The sequence below is a fragment of the Osmerus mordax genome, chromosome 8 (assembly GCF_038355195.1).
Source record: "Osmerus mordax isolate fOsmMor3 chromosome 8, fOsmMor3.pri, whole genome shotgun sequence".
NCBI lineage: Eukaryota > Metazoa > Chordata > Actinopteri > Osmeriformes > Osmeridae > Osmerus > Osmerus mordax.
In genome coordinates this window covers 1,998,018-2,014,809 of record NC_090057.1, presented here as the reverse complement: position 1 = coordinate 2,014,809, position 16,792 = coordinate 1,998,018, and the positions used below count along the sequence as shown (strand labels likewise).

The following is a 16,792-nucleotide window of genomic DNA, read 5'->3' as shown; positions in this document are numbered from 1 at the left end:
GAATGTCCCTGTACTTACTGTAAGTCGTTCTGGATAAGAGCGTCTGCTAAATGCCTAAAAATGTAAATGTAAGTATTTTGCATTCTCTTTCACTCAAAATGCATAACGTAATCCTTTCTAAAACCTCAAATCAACAGTGGACAATGGGAAAGTAAAGTTATCCTAGAGTCCAAAGTATGCTACAACTTTCAAACTCTCACATTTCAATTGCAAATTTGGAACACAACAAAGCAAGGAACAAAGTATTTCTTATATCTTTGGAATCAAGACTTTATTTCTTTGTTTTGGTCAATAAGTTGAACATACCATACTGCATCCTCAGGGATATATTTTGACATTTAGTTTGTTTTACCAACAGCACAAAAGCAAAAGCACGAGTTCTTTTGCAGATATATTACAGGTGAAACCTTTCAGACACGAAACATTTATTAAACACAATGAAAACAAAATATCTGCTGTAAATGTTACATGCAGTTTAGAGCACCATTTGATTTATGTTAAACCCTTTGACGTGTGTATTGAAACTCCTTAATACACATTTCTTAATAAAGGGAATAAATTCAAACCAATCCGTTTATGACTGGGCCTGACTGCCTCTGCTTGTGCAATTTTTGGGCAAGAAAATAGAATATGTTTCTTTTGCAGTTGTGCCTGAGAAAAAACTTGAATATTTTGTTCATTTGCTTTTATTCTACAACCCAAACTCTTTGCCAGTTGTAAACAGTACTATTTGTAAGAAGTTGTTTTTGTTTTTGTTAATTTGGAAGTTTTGTTTAGTCAGTTATCACGTCGAGGCAATCAGGAAGCCAGAGAAAGAGCAGTGAACATTATCTGCTGCAAATATACCATTGGTCTCCTCATCAGGAACCTGGATGTAGACTGTGTCATGGGCCTGCAGCATGAGCACAGTGCTACCAGACAACTGATCCAGGAAGCCCTTGTTGTACTCATCGTAAGAGAACATCATTGGCTCTTCATTTTTGTAGAGGGCCACCAATGCGTTAGCACCATTGACATGCATATGATAAGAGAAGAAGTAAAGGCCTGGCACCTGACAGGTGAACATGCCACTGTCAGGATCATAGTGGTGCTCCCCATTGTACAGAATCTGGTTAAACTGAATAGGTGACCCAGCTGTAGGGTAAGCCCTTGTCAGAACAGCACTAAAGGCTGACATAGGGGCCTTCATCATCTCATGGTGAGGCATTATCATCTCATGGGATTTTATGGGCATGCTCTTCTCGTGATGGTAGACCATTTCACCAGGGGGACCAGGTGGGCCTGGAGGACCGGAAGGGCCTGGGATACCATCGTTACCTCTTGACCCAGGAACTCCAGGTGGACCCTGGGGACCAGAGATTCCCTTGGCCATGGCCCCAGCAGGCCCAGGGGGCCCTGGGTGACCTTGATGGCCCTTAGCCCCTGGTTGACCGGATGGACCTGATGGCCCGACTCGTCCCATCGCCCCTGGGATGCCGTTATCACCTCTCTGCCCTGGAAGGCCAGGGGCACCAGTGTGTCCCTTTGCTCCTGGTATGCCCATGGCGCCTGGAATACCTGTAGCGCCGGTATGACCCTGCTCACCCTTGTTGCCCTGAGGCCCAGTAGCACCTCTTGCGCCTGCAGGGCCGCCTGCACCTGGGATACCTGATTTACCTGAGTAACCCTGAGCTCCCTGGTCACCCTTGGTTCCCTTTGCCCCTGGGGCTCCCACCAAGCCAATATCACCTTTAGGTCCCTGCACACCTGACTCTCCCTGGAAACCTCTAGCACCCTGTGGACCAGCAGGGCCCATTGACCCAGTAGCACCTGGCTGACCAGTGAAACCTGTTGGGCCTGGCTCTCCCTTCTGACCAGTGGTTCCTGATGTACCTGGAGCGCCTCTGTCACCTGGGTGCCCTGAAGCACCTGGTTTTCCAACACCTGGCATTCCAGGTGAACCAGGCTGCCCAGCGGGTCCCTGGGGACCTTTAACTCCCATACCCCCGGGCATACCAGGGGTACCATTCTCACCTGGCTTTCCTGGTGCTCCCACCCCGGGGGCCCCAGTGTGGCCCTTTGGCCCTTGCATACCCATAGATCCAGGAACTCCGTCTCTACCAGGTGCGCCACCCTTCCCAGGTTCCCCAGGGTACCCAGGTGCACCAGATTTACCAATTCCAGGCTGACCAGGCTGACCAGAAGGACCCATTGGTCCCACTGGTCCTCTAGCGCCATTGGCTCCAGGGATACCATGTCCCGTCTCACCCTTCTGACCTGGCAGACCTGGGATACCTGGATGTCCTTTCAGTCCGGGCTCACCTCTTGGCCCCATTCCTCCAGGTAAGCCGTGTGGGCCAGGTTTGCCCACAGAGGAGAGTCCAGCTGGTCCAGGACTTCCTGGAGAGCCAGGTGATCCTCTTGGACCCATAGCTCCAGTTGCACCAGTATGGCCTTTCTCTCCAGGGATGCCGTTGCTACCTGGTTTTCCAGGTCCACCTGGGTTGCCAGGCTTACCAGGTGAAGAATAGCCGGCTGGTCCAGAGGGCCCAGGTGGACCCTTTGGTCCAGGGTGTCCAATGCCACTCTTCCCAGAAGGTCCAGGTGGGCCCATTGGTCCGGGTTCACCTGGGGCACCTGGAGCTCCAGGCTCACCTGCCACAGCTGAAGAATGGATAAATGTGATTAAGTGGATATTTAAACCTATTGTGGTTTAGGCTTTCATACACAAGAAATCAAAATTACTTTATTGTTAAAAGATTGGTTTGTAGCTCATATGTTAGCTGTATTTTCCATGGACGACTTTATATTGTTCTCTGTGATGCCCCTAGATTGATTTTAGTTGAATGGGAAAGCTTTGAATCTAATGACCATGCTCATATTGATATCTAATTCTATCATGCACCAGTTGCTGCTGCACATCGATTCATCTTTTTTAGTCCCATTGACACAGATTGTAACGTTGCATAAAATTGTTTATCATAAAGACGCCACCTCTCACTTAAAGATTTGTCAGTATTGTAAACCCCATCACTTCCCTTTCTGTCAGTTCTCAGATCCTTAAGTAACCTAAGGGTTGGTATTTCCATCCGAAACACCGCAACCTGATTTAAAACCCAGGGGAACGCTGTCCCTTCCTGTGATTATGGAGAGGTTGTGGGGAGTCAATTCTCATCCCACGGCTGTGTTGACGGAACCGCAGCGGTCTACTGAGATTTTCCCACAAACCCAGGAGGTCATATCTGCCATGTTTAGGCAGAGACATTCAGCTACTGTAGACTTTTATTTTAGTTAAAGATGGCCACACTATGCTGAGTCCTTTCATTACTCAAACTGTCTGTAGAATGGTATATGATTAGTGGTCTTTAAGGTGTTTTGCACCACCTTGAATGATTTATACTACCTAAGTCTGAACTCTCAGGAAGTATGCAAAGGTCAGGTCAACATAGGATGTTGTTGGGATTCCAATTCTGAAGCAAGTCAGGAGGAGGATTTTTCCTAAAAATACTGTTGACAAATGTACAGTGCATCCCTAGTATGTACCTACTCTTCACATTTGATTTATGAGTGATTATGTGATTCTGCATGGAATAAGACTCCATAAGGATTCCACAAATATATTGTATTTTGACAGTAGCACCACTTGTTGTGTTGTGAAATCCTCCACAGTACATTGAAATATTTAAGAAGGAAAAGCTAAGAAACGGGGATATAATTTTAAAGCCACAAAAGAGTATGTTGAAAACCTCACAGGCACAGTGTGTGCCAGAACTAGGTTTGGCATCCGAGGCAAATCCCACAAACAGGAGGTGACAATAAGAACTTTGGTTAAGGAAGTAGGGTAGTCAGCAATTTACCCTTGATGTTGTTTAGTATAGTTGTAGTAGCATAGGACTTGCGTATGATCTTCAAAGTAGGTACAGTCAAATGTGTCATTTGTCTGTCATGCTACCTACACTCAATTGAGTTTTTGTTGAGCAGAATATGTTATATCATGTTGTGCCATATAAAACATAACATAGGTTTGTGGATTTGGTGTAATTTGTCTGTTGAGCGACAATGTCTCTTTTACTTTTGTCACACTTCAAATAGGAAGATGTCTCTCTCCATCCTAGTGTTTGCTTTGGTGCAGTTTTAACAGCTAAAGTGGTTTGTTTGGGTGTGCCCAGTGCAACGTGGTAACATCTGTTTTAGAATCCAAGCTCGACAGCTCGTATTGTTCACTTTGTGGTAAACTTTTCTATTTATATGTTGAAGGACACACACCATTAAAACCACATCAGAACATTTTTTGACACTCACTTTCAACATTGGGCTTTTGACATGTCATTACAGTACTCTGTATATTCTTGAGGATAAAGATTTTACAGATTTTTACAAGATTTTACCCTCTGAGCATACAGAGGTGACAATTGCCATTGGCTCTCACGTCTTCAGAAACTGCATGGATTAAATTCAAGAATTTTTGCTATGAAGGGTATAATACAAATTTAAATCTTCTTTGGTAAAGTGACTATCATCAGAAACATCAATACATCTAATTTATTTGCTCACTTGCTATTGTAATACTGTATGCACTAAACAAAAAAGATTTGTGTTGAAGGCCTACACACATTTAGACAACATATCGTTTTTTAAAGGATTTTGATAAATCATGATCTTGTGTTTGGTACATCTCGGTTTTGTACTTCATGATTTAACAATGTTCTTAAGTTCCTTCTAAAAAAGTCCTTCAAAGGTAGTTTTTTTTTTTACATTGAACAGTCTTCCTTGAAAAACTACCTTGAATATTGTTAGTGCTTTTGAAAAGTGTTTCAAATAAAGGAAATATACCCGTTTAACATAGTAAATAACTGACCAGGTTCACGTTTGATAAGGAGATAATAGGACTTACTTTGAGTCTTGGTGGGGTAAGCATGCTTGGCTACTTTCTGCACATGGTAGTATCTCTCTGGTGTTGCCTCGACCACGGCCAAGAGGACAAGGAGAACACTTGTCACCCTAATGTCCATCTTCAGAAGCTAAACCTAGGAAGGAAACCAGCCAAATCTAATCAGACTTTTTTCAGACATCTTCATACATACAGTATATACAGTACATTTAGTCAGGGTCTTGTCAGTGCTGCTTACTTCAAGGTTATATACAGGAGCAGCCAGCTTTGATTGCTTAGACTAGCAAAGAGGTACAACCCAGTAAACATTTTAGGCCTCAAATGAAGTTGTCTAGTCTCCCTGTGTCACGTGTTGCTCACCTCTCATCATCAACGAACCATCAGCATCACAGCTATGCCAAACCCCTCACCCAATGTACCGTGTTCACGTTCTCCCACACACACTCCCAGCTAGCAAGACGCAGCAGTAGGTCACAGTATCAGAGAGAGAAGACCAAAGGGCGGACGACTACTGTACCTGCGGGTTTAGTCTCCAAAGAACGGGGGGTAAGATGTGGGTCCGCTGCAGAGCTGTATATCCTTAGACGTGGAGCCTGTTGTCTGAGTTGCAGCTGCTGCTCTTAACCCTGGGCTCTGGGTTTTTATACACCCCCAGTCTCCATCATCACACACCATCTACTTACTATGGATGGCCCCTCCCTGCTGTGATGTCATCTTTAATGAAGGGTGCCATGTCCTCGGAGACGGCTGGTCTCTTTAGGATGATGGGCCGTCTCCCACGTGGTGTTTAGAGCAACGCAGGGCTCCTCCTGCTTCCTCAGCGGAGCACCACAGAGAGACACTTCAGCTAGCATAGTTATTTGACGTTTGTTGGACTTTCAAATGCGTATGATAGGGATGTACAGAGCTATATGCAATATTTCATTGTTTAGACACAGTTTTCCTCAGTTGCTTTGTGTGACTGAAGATGGAAACAAATATGGTTCCTCTGTTTAATACTGTTATGTTATGCCAGGTTGCTTTTCGTTGTCTTGTCCTAAAAATGTCAGTGCCCAGTCTGACCTTGTGTTGTTCTGTGCATCTGACAATAAAAGACTTGAACTTGAATCCAATGGCTCACAGTAGTAGGAATGTCTCAAAGTGACAAAGTGAGTGAGCATGTTCCTTAATAAATAGATTGCTGTCCAGGCAGCCAAATACCCCAGTAACATAAATAACACAAGTAGATGGGCCCAACTGTTGAGAGTTTGATGTCTAACATTTATGAGAACCAGAGAGACCTCCGACATTTCAACTAAGCTAATAGAAAATTGTTGCATGGCGACTGCAATATCAATGTACTGCAATGTGCTATTTTACTCGTTAGTCGTTAGTAACTAAGGTAGTGACTCAAAGTTAAGTTGGTTGGGGTTACAGTCTACTGCAATGCTTATGTACAAGGAGTCAGGTGGCTGAGCGGTGAGGGAATCGGGCTAGTAATCCGAAGGTTGCCAGTTCGATTCCCGGTCATGCCAACTGACGTTGTGTCCTTGGGCAAGGCACTTCACCATACTTGCCTCGGGGGAATGTCCCTGTACTTACTGTAAGTCGCTCTGGATAAGAGCGTCTGCTAAATGACTAAATGTAAATGTTATGTAGTTTTCAGTGATCCCTGTGCTTTATTAAACCGCAGTGCGAGATCGGTACACCAGGGGGCAGAGTTTCCTTTCCCAGACTTCTGTTCAAAACTGTAGATTCCACCTTGGGTTACTACCTGTAAAAATGTGTAAACCAGGATAATATGGAATTCTATAAAATGGACAGGGAGACTCAGGTTACACATAGCTTGTTCACTTTATTTCATTGCCCACCTTCAATTTTGTGTGTTGCATGTTTGTCAGTTTTCATCATTTCCCTCCCAAACTGGAAATTGTATTGATATTTTGGAATTTGTCAAGTCATGGATTTTCTATGGGTATACAGAACCCTAAATTGTGTTTTTTTTTATACATAATTTTGAACTCTGAGTTTAGCAGGCCTTAAGGAGCTTGCAAAGTCTTTTAGTGTTGACTCCACCCCCCGCAACTGTGTCATTTAACTCCAAGGGTTTACCAAGGTTGCCCGTGGCTAGGTTGGCTATGGACCAAGCATTCCATTTTTCCCATGAAAGCTGCATTTACCACGCAGTGGCATTACAAGATTTTTTATTTGGGTTCTAAATATTTCTTATGGTTTGTCCTCCCCATTTAAAATAATACTGTGTCATTTCATGCAAATGAATACCTAGATGCACATCCTGTGACCTGGAAAGACCTCACGCGGTTCAGAATGATCTGTAATAGTTTAAATGCCATCACCCATATACGACACGATAAAATGTACATCGTCAAGCCAATCCTAATGCATCTGAATGTTCCGTTCATCTAGAATGGTGGACTGTGCCTTTTATAGTTGATTAATACTACGTTTACATTTAGTCATTTAGCAGATGCTCTTATCCAGAGCGACTTACAGTAAGTACAGGGACATTACCCCCGAGGCAAGTATGGTGAAATGCCTTGCCCAAGGACACAACGTCATTTGGCACAGCCGGGAATCGGGAATCGAACTGGCAACCTTCAGATTACTAGCCCGCTTCCCTAACCGCTCAGCCACCTGACTCTACTGGCCGTAGTCCTTCCTGGGGTTGGTGGAAACTCTGTTTAACTCATCATTCCCCAGCCACAACATGGTGCCCCTCTTGTTGCTTAGAATCATAGCAGGGTCCCAAAGTGGCTCTGACGTAACTGTTGTTTTGTACATACAGTAATGCTCTTGAAACTGACATTGCTGCCTGTTTCCAGACATGACTAAATCACTCTAATTGGTTTTAATTACGATGGGGATGACTGGGGTTGTCACAAACTATGGGAAAAGAGGCATCTGGTAACCCCATTACCTCTGCACAGGACACCACCACTGGGTTGTCGCTTCTCTCAGATAAACTTGGAGACGTGTTTTGAACCTAATTGATAGACTTTTTCTATTTAATTGAACGAGTGTTGTGGTGTCATTATGGTTTTGTCTAATATGTAAACAGTTTTTCAAAGCGTCTTTGAAATCTCAAAGCACTTAATCATAGCCTACTTTATTTTATTTTATTGTATATTTAATTCAATTCTAATCCCACTTAGTACTGCTAGTTTATGTACCCTTAGTATAGATAGTCCACATATTTGAATTTTAGGTCCCTATATGTTTATTGTATGCACCTTCCTGCCAAAGCAAATTCCATGTCTGTGCAAACTTTCATGGCGAATAAATCCCATTCTGATTCTGATTATCAGGAGCAACTTGTAGACTGGTGACTTGTAGCATCAATCACAAAGAGGCCTTCTATATGCTCCATATTACAATGTTCAGAAAATGATATAAAACAAATTATACAGCACATAAGCACATACTTGTAAATTGGATTAAATCCGAAATACAGTTCCTGGGATCAGTCCTGACAAAGAAGCACTGTGAGTGTGGGTATGGTGATGTTGAAAACTGTAGATTTCCTTTCAGGCTGTCCTTACAGACAGTCCTTTGAAAGTCTTAGAGCTGATTGTTTACCTCCGTTCCACAGGGTCTCAGTGGCAGTCTGGGCGAGAGACATTTGTCTGTGTTTAGAATCTTTAGTCTCCGTTTGGTGATTTGAGGATGCCACACTGCCCAAGAGGAAGGAGTAAATAATTGCAGGTTGATGATGTGACTGAAGCCAGTGAGAAGAGTTGAAAATGGCGAGCGCTAAAGATAGCTTGTTTCAGCTGGGAAGTAACTGGGATACAGATTTAACGTTTTAATAAACCGAATCTGCCACTAAGAGGCACTTCCAGCTTTATGAATGGAAGCATTGATGGTAGACCTCCAGGCTGGAGTTTGGGTGCAATTATAGGGACCCAAAGACAAACGTCTCGAAACCATGGTCAGAATCAAGACCAACCTGAGGCTTACCGTGTTTCAAAATAAGAACTTCAAAGCCAGAACTGTATCTTTCGCTTTGTTTCAATATTCTGTACAAAAAAGACAAACGCACATTTTGAAATACTGAAACATATACATTAACATATACTGAAAAGCTGGTAAGCTGAGCAAGGGGAAATAGAAGCCAGACACCCCCCCCCACCTCCCCCCCCCCCCCTCCCCCCCACACTTAGGCTGTTGCAATCCAGGTTGCTTTTCCAAATCCGATTTGACTCTAATTTTAGGTTCTCTTTGGGGCCAGGTAATGCTAAGGATTGTTTGGAGTCAATTATCTCAATCTAGGCAGGACACAACACAGAAGTAGAGCCTTAATTACTGGTACTTTTCCATTTGACTGTGCCTCTCACACCCACCTTAGTCACTCCTTCTGAATAAATGGCTTGTGTGGATTCTCAAGCAAATCCCTTAGTGTTTTCTCAATCATTGCATTGTAACACTATCGCTTGATTGTTTATACTATGTAGTTTTGCACAGCTGTAGTCAGGGCTCACAACTCACTGTCTTCCTCACTGTCCCAGTACCGTCCCGAAGTGCAAAATGAACCGTCCCAAACTAAACTTGACCTGTCCCAAAATGCTTGTGTTTTTGCATTTCGACATTCTGACTTGGGTCTAGGTTATTTGCAACACTATTTAAGTAATCCATACAGTCTCAAATGAAAAGTACAGCGCTTTGAAATTTGTACTTGTGAATGTATACACTTATCCTATTTTAGCAGTGCTGTGCATTTAGCCCAGGTTAATGCATAGCTAAAGCTTATCAGTGTTTTACAGGATTATTTCTGTCGTTTTACAAGAAGTAACATGTCATAAAAGTGGTATCTGGGGAAAACTGGTATCCTGTTGGGTTTAGGTTCCTGTTGTCATGTGGAAGCCAGCCTACCATGTGTTCTCATGTCAGGGTCATAGTAAACCTTTGATTAATGGTCATATTAAAACCTGTACCAGTGTTTTTATGGTTACACTTCTCTTTACGCTCTTTTCTTTAGGTCAGATTGCTCCAGTCCAGGTCCAGGATGTCTCAAGGCCAAAGCGCTCTGTGAGGGACAGCTGTAGGTCCGATCGCTTCTCTCACTCCCTCCTTAGTTGGTGTTTGTGTTGAAGTTTGTGGTGAGAAAGGTGTGGGAAGCCAAAACCACTATGCTGGGCAGCCAGGATCCTTTTTACTTTTCTTTTTCTCTGGAAGAAGCTCCTATGTTTACCGAATTACTCTCCACTCTAAATAATTATGGTTGACCAAAAAGAAAGTTGATGCAAGCAGCTTTGAAGATCTTTGTTGGGATTTTGTGTAATAGTAAAGAACGTATAGGACCACAGTATGTTTATATGCCCATTCCACTGGAGTATTTTACCTGTACTGAACAGTACAAAAACAAAGGTATTTGCAAAAAGGAATAGTATTTCTGACTGCTTGAATAACCTTTCATACACTGAAACAGTTGGTCCAGTTTGGGTTGCTTGCCTCCTAACTTAGTTTTGATCCATATTCTCATTTTTGTTTATGGCTGTGGCATTCAACTTGTGTCAGAATGTCTACAGTCCTATTTTATTGATGTAGCTTTTTTCCTTAAGAGGTATTTTTGGGGCATTTCTTCCTTATAGTGATGGTAGGGAGAGACAGGAAATATAGGGAGAGAGAGGGGATGACAGGCTGCAAGAGATGCCAGAGAACCCAAGCCGATGTGGTAAGGCCTTAGCCTACGTGGTACACACAAGTATCCGGTGAGCCACCCTTTAGATCGCTTTGAAACCAGTGCTTTGCATCCCTGCTAGCCTCCAGCATGCCCCCGTCCTAACCATGCGGTGCTACGGGTGGATTTCCCCTTCTGGTCTCAGTCAGGTCAAGTGTGTTTTTGTTTTTCTTGGTTTCTTCTCTATTTTAGGTGTTGGCTGGGAAGAATCCTTGGGCCACTCAAATACGTTTGGAAGGAGGTCTGGTAAAAAAAGTTGGCAAACGTCTCTCCAAGCAAATGAATGGGGGCCAGGTCACGAGCAGAACTTCTCTCATGGATAGTGTTTACTATGGCTTAAAACGTAGCTAGGTAGGAAAAGTGCACATACTTTAGTTCAGAATTAAGTGCAATTATTGTCATTAGAGTGGCTTAAATGGGCCTTCATAACTATTCCCATACTTAGTTTGGATGGCCCTAAATGATCTTGATAACTTTCTCATTTTTCGTGTTAGTCCTATTGCTACAAGGAAGTGGTACTATGCAAAGTATTTTTCCTTCAGTTCTTTGTGATTTGGCAGATGATAGCATTAATACATTATTTCTTGCAGTTTGAGTAACTCCCATGGGAAGGTGGCTTGTGTTGTCAACTGTAAGTGTTTTAAGAATGGACAGAGTAAAGCATCCAGGGACAAGATAAAGAATCTGGCAAGAGAGGACAGGTTTGGAAAAGAGTTGAAGCGTGGAGAACATTACATTTAAAGATAACATTGAGGTTCCCTCTGTTCCCCAAAATGGGTGCTTCTTGTGTCCAACAGCTATTTCTGCACAGTTGTGGGGACAGCAAAAGATGGATGTTGACACAGCCTCCGCTTAAAACAAAAAGGTAAATAGGTGACGCATGAAAACGAAATTTTGCTCTCAACGTCCTTCACTTCTGGGACAGCAAGAAATAAATAAATAGATAAAGGTCCCACATGGGACTATGTAGTATCTGTGATGATCGACTTGTATGTATCTTAACCCTTGTGCTGCCTTCGGGTCACATGACCCAAAGGTTCATAACGAACCATCGTTGTGTTTACCCAATTTTACCCAATACAAAAACAAATAAAAATAATTTTCTTTTAACCTTTACAATGTGGGGGGGTCTGAGACAGCCCAACGGTTAAAAGAAAATGCTTCACTTGGTTTTTGTATGCGGTAAAGTTGTTGCAATACGACGGTGGGTCACAATGACTGATGGGTCAGAATGACCCGAAGAGAACACAAGGGTTAAAGGTGACACGGCAGGGAAACTGAGACAGACCTGGCTGTTTAGTAGGTAGCAGGATTTGGTTACTCAGCTGAGGTGGAGATCATGAAGTCACTCTCCCCCACTTCAGAAGGATTGAGCTTATTGCTCCAGGAATAAACCTATAGTGGGTGAGGCCACAGGAGACCGAGAGATCTGACTCAGCTCTCTGTTACTGCTAGCGCTCTATAACTGTACTGTAATGACCAGTGGCTAGGCTTAGTTAACCAGCCTTCCCCTAAAGTAATCACTGTAAAGACTTCAAAGTGTCCATCGTGTTGCGCTGAAACGACACAAACTGGCCTGTCTAGAATGGTCTCCATAGGAATAACTTTTCTTTTATTGTCACGATTAAGATTTAAGGCACATTTAGAGTGCTGCCTGTAAGTATCAGGTAATGTGGCCTCCATTTTACACAGTGATTGGGAGGAGCCGGCTGAAGAAATGTTATGTTTAATTGTGACAGTAAACAGCTAACGTGCGCTTGGTTTTGTTGGCAGTACTGCTTATCCCATTTTGGACTACTTCATGCCAGCCAATTTATTTCAAACATGGTATTAAGATGCAAAAATACCAGTATGTGCTCATCAAACTTGCCACAACTTTGACCATTCATACGCTTAAACGTGGCCTCTATATCCTTTGCAAAGTTTGCCTTTTTCTTTTATATTTTGATATCATGATTACATGTCAGATGTTGATATAACCGTGTGTATACACACATACTGTTATGTGTGTATACACAGATACTGTTATGTGTGTGTTTCTCTGTGCTGGGAGCGCCGAAAACAACATCTTTGTAAAAAGTCGTCAATGAGCCAACTGTGTTTCTTCTGAACTTTCTCATCTCAAGTGATAAGCTTCGCTTCCAGACACCAGTGTCACCATGTTGTCCTCAAGAACATTTTTGAAATGCTTGGTGGTCATCCATATCTCTGGAGCCCATCCTTTTGGACGCCATTGGATGTTGATGTTTGGTCGTTGTTGCACACTCTACAGAGCATGCCTGTCAAATCATGAATTTGCATAATTATGGTCTTTGATGGTCGGTGTTAGTTCACTTTATAAAGACTCATAAGCAGGCGTTTAATCTGCAACCTGCTCAAAGTAAGCATGGTCATGCTCCGCCGCGTGTTGTCATAGCAACTGTCTCCATGTTTTCACGGCTTTGCACAGCGACATCTTAAACTTGTACCATGATGTCATCCGCGCTGCACACGGTCAGGTCCTTAAGGAGTCGTCATTGGAAAGTTGTGCTCGAGGGTTATTTAAGGGTCTAGGTTTACATTCGCAGCGCGGGCCACAACCGCCCTGTAAAGAGACGGTCAAATAAACAGGAACAGGCTAGGAGGAGGACAGTGGCTGAGCTGATAGTGACAAGACTACAAGACTGCACTAGCCTCTCAGTCCCAGCCGGCGTGAATCGATGTTCACTCACGATGACAGATTCGGAGCCTGTCGCTCTTATTTCTTTTAAAGGCTTATCTGCTATATGGATTACAGTGAGAGGGCCCTCTGAAATAACATTTAGTCATTTAGCAGACGCTCTTATCCAGAGCGACTTACAGTAAGTACAGGTACATTCTCCTCGAGGCAAGTCGGGTGAAGGGCCTTGCCCAAGGGAATCGAACCTGCAACCTTCTGATTACTAGTCCGATTCCCTAACCACTCAGCCACCTGACTGAAATGATGCAGCTGCTGTGTGCAGGAAGGGCAGGGGGAAGGGGTTTAAGTCGAACTGTTCCCGTTTGAAACGGGCTAGGACGGTGACGGGCGCAGCCGTGGAAACACGTCATGGCAACGCATCGGCCTTCGAAGGGTGGGAACAAACACTGTTATGTCTGACATTCCGCGTGATATCCTGATTTAGTTTTGTTCTTTGATCTGTGCCATGCTAACTGAAAGATAAGCCAAGCCTCTGTTTTGCATGCAACAATAACAGTCAACGTTTATGGCTTACAAAACCAAATAGAACAGAGAGGGCCATTAAATACTAGCAGTTGGTGGCCCTTCTAGAACAAGTCTGCCAGGTTACTTGGTAGACGATTTCTAGGGAGGGCTGTACACGTGTGTCTGATCAGAAACAGTAATTTAGCGTGTTTGTGTTCGGTCTCAGTACAGTGTTTTACTAACATGCAACCATTAAGAGGCCAGGCAGGGGTGTGAGACTTCAAAGTTGGAATCTGTCTAAAATGTCACAATTGCTTAAAGTTGATACATAGAGCACTGTTAGGTTATGGAATTGCAGCTGGGTTCAGTTGTCAAAATGAGCACCAAATTTCTCTTTGACTACTATGTCATGCCGTGTTTTTACAACCACAAAATGTTCATTCCCACTCAGAACAGCTCACTGCTCGGAACCCAGAAATGGGATGTAAATCACTTGCTTTTGTGCAATGTTTATTAATGTTGGATGAAAGCAGACTTTTGTTTATCAGAGTTACATTTGATCTTCTCATATTCTTGCTATATAGTTCTGTGTTTCCATCTGTGGTCTGTCTCATTTCTTATAATGTTTTTATTATGGCTCCCATACTGTTATAGGGGAGGGGTGTGAACTAGGTTCACTAAACTTAGCTACAGTATGAGCTGGTTGCCATGGCGAACTACAGGTTGTTGAAAACACATTGAAATCACTTTTAATTAACCCGTAGTTAAATGTTGCAAAACATCAACAGTCTGTCACATTGGGAAATCCAGATTACAGTCTCTGCTCTTCCTTTAGATCCAGTAGATTTAAGCAGCTGTCTGCCTGGGGCACGGCTGAGCGTATCTCACCAGAAATGTGGAGGCATCGTTCACGCTGATTGTACCTTTAGGCTGGAGAAACATTTATCACCATCAGTGCCACACTTTTAGTTGCTGTGGTTAAGATGGACCTGGTTCCACATCCTTTACTTTAGGGCTTTACAAACTTAGTTTCATTATTTATTGCATTGTTCTTCCATCAGCAGTTTCCAGCCTAGTGGGTTACAGCTGGTAGGAGCAGCAACTTTAGTAAACAGACATTGGATAGCTATCGTATATCGTATGTGGTGCCTGAAATGATTTATAATAGGAAAAATGAGTCAAAAGTGTGGTGTAAAGGTCCTAGGACTAACCCATGTTTCCTGCAGTCATGAAACAGAATTTTAGGCTTTTTATTCAGATCATTTTGAGTATTATCTTAAAAAAATATTTTGCCACATAAGACACAATGCATTTTCACCCTATAACAGTTTCATTATAGGATGCACTTCACATAACATCCTCAAATATAGGTCCGCCCAATTCTTTTCCAAAGATGTCCTGTCTAAATATAGCTTAGGTTTTATATAATAACATTGCAATTTCCACACGTTTGCCTTTAGGGGAAAGTGACTAGGCATCTAGAGTCGAGTCTCACAGACCAAACTGCTCATCCATGTCCCAAACCACCATCCCTTCCATCCCAACTGCCATTGTTCTTTGAGGCAGATTTTTTGTTATTCCTTTTTTTTTATCGTATCAGCAAAATAGAATCGAAATTGATGTATTTTTGAAAGGAGTCTGTTGTCCACCACTGATGTGTTTCATGCCAAAAGGTTGTTATGGTCACAGACGCCATGTCACCTTGTGATACACTGCTGCTGTTTTGAATCACGTATTCTGGAAAGTCTCCAGTCTCCAATGTCTCTAGTTGAGCCTTCTTTATTTCTTTTTACATCTTAACCCCTTGTATGTTCTTATTTAAACCCAGACACTGACGGATACTGCATGGTGATGAGTCTTCAATTAGGCAGACACAAATAGAATGCAGGCCTATGTGTTTTACCTTTTAGGAGAGATGTCTGTGCCAACTTGCTCTATTAAACAAACCAGCAAAAACGATGGTGCCTTGGGTTTTATCGAGGCTTAACATTACTGCGACGATGGGTCACAAATTAAGCCTGTCCCTGTTTGACACTGACCAAAAGGATAGAGAAAGGCTCAATATAGCAATCAGTCTTTTATAAACGGCAAGTCTGCTCAGTGGATCTCACTGCAGTAAATTTTCTTCAGGAAAAACATACAATGCAAAGTTGGTCTGGATGGTCGGAACTTTTCCCTCAATAGATTATAGCCTGCGATTCACTTCATGCCACTTACATACCCAAGGTAATGTTGCTGTCGTCAACTGTTGTCAAGCCGACAGCATGAATCCATAATGTTTATTTGCGTTTCGACAGCCTACGCCTTTCTCTCTGATGAAAAAAAATGATAAGAAAAATGAGCTACGTGCATTTAGCTCATTTTACCCTCATTTGTGGCGTGTCTGTTTGTGAAACGGTCCAGCACTCTGCCCCAATCTGCACTGCAACTGTTTGTGCATCCTGTAAAGAGTGCTTTGATGTGCGAGAGAGCTGGCGGTGAAGATCCCAGATGCTGGGCATCGTCCCAGGCAGGACCTGCCTCGAGCGACCACCTGCCCCCAGGCTCACGACATGCCTTACACTTCCATATTCACACCCAACATATTGTCTACTTGCACATACTATCACTCACTCACGGACTAAAGTGGTAATTTCCTCATAATCTATCCTTACATTTAGTCATTTAGCAGACGCTCTTATCCAGAGCGACTTACAGTAAGTACAGGGACATTCCCCCGAGGCAAGTAGGGTGAAGTACCTTGCCCAAGGACACAACGTCATTTGGCACGGCCGGGAATCGAACTGGCAACCTTCTGATTACTAGCCCGCTTCCCTAACCGCTCAGCCACCTGACTCCCTATCCTCTCTGTTATAGCTGCACCAAGGGCGGAACAGCTCCATATGAATGCCCATGGAATTAGAACGGGATGTCATTAAAGCTCCTGTAGGTTTAATGTTGTAGGGGTCCACATATATAGTGTACCAGTGCAGATCTGAGTGGCCGTCGGTGTACGATATGACGTGCTGCTCAGGAGCTGAGAGAGAGAAAGGCCTGGGCTGTGTCATGGTCCACCCGGAGCCAGCTGGCTGACCTACTGGTC

The 16,792-nt window shown here is 43.3% G+C and overlaps 2 protein-coding genes across 2 annotated transcripts in view; one reads left to right on the top strand and one right to left on the bottom strand.

The window, feature by feature from the left end:
- Positions 1 to 16,792, top strand: part of nt5dc1 (5'-nucleotidase domain containing 1) — a 35,457-nt gene that overhangs the window by 1,872 nt on the left and 16,793 nt on the right. The gene's annotated exons all lie outside the window — the stretch shown is intronic.
- col10a1b (collagen, type X, alpha 1b) lies at positions 244 to 5,490 on the bottom strand. Its single transcript, XM_067241552.1, has 3 exons — positions 5,388 to 5,490; positions 4,874 to 5,006; positions 244 to 2,643 (listed from the first exon to the last, which is right to left on the bottom strand). The coding sequence occupies exons 2-3, from the start codon at positions 4,989 to 4,991 to the stop codon at positions 785 to 787; spliced, it is 1,977 nt and encodes a 658-aa protein (XP_067097653.1). The 5' UTR covers positions 4,992 to 5,006; positions 5,388 to 5,490; the 3' UTR covers positions 244 to 784.

Coding starts and splice junctions, on each gene's coding strand:
- col10a1b (XM_067241552.1), bottom strand. CDS start 4,991: ATGGACATTAGGGTGACAAGTGTTCTCCTTGTCCTCTTGGCCGTGGTC. Junction 2,644..4,873: donor TTACCCCACCAAGACTCAAA/GTAAGTCCTATT, acceptor TCCATTCTTCAG/CTGTGGCAGGTGAGCCTGGA.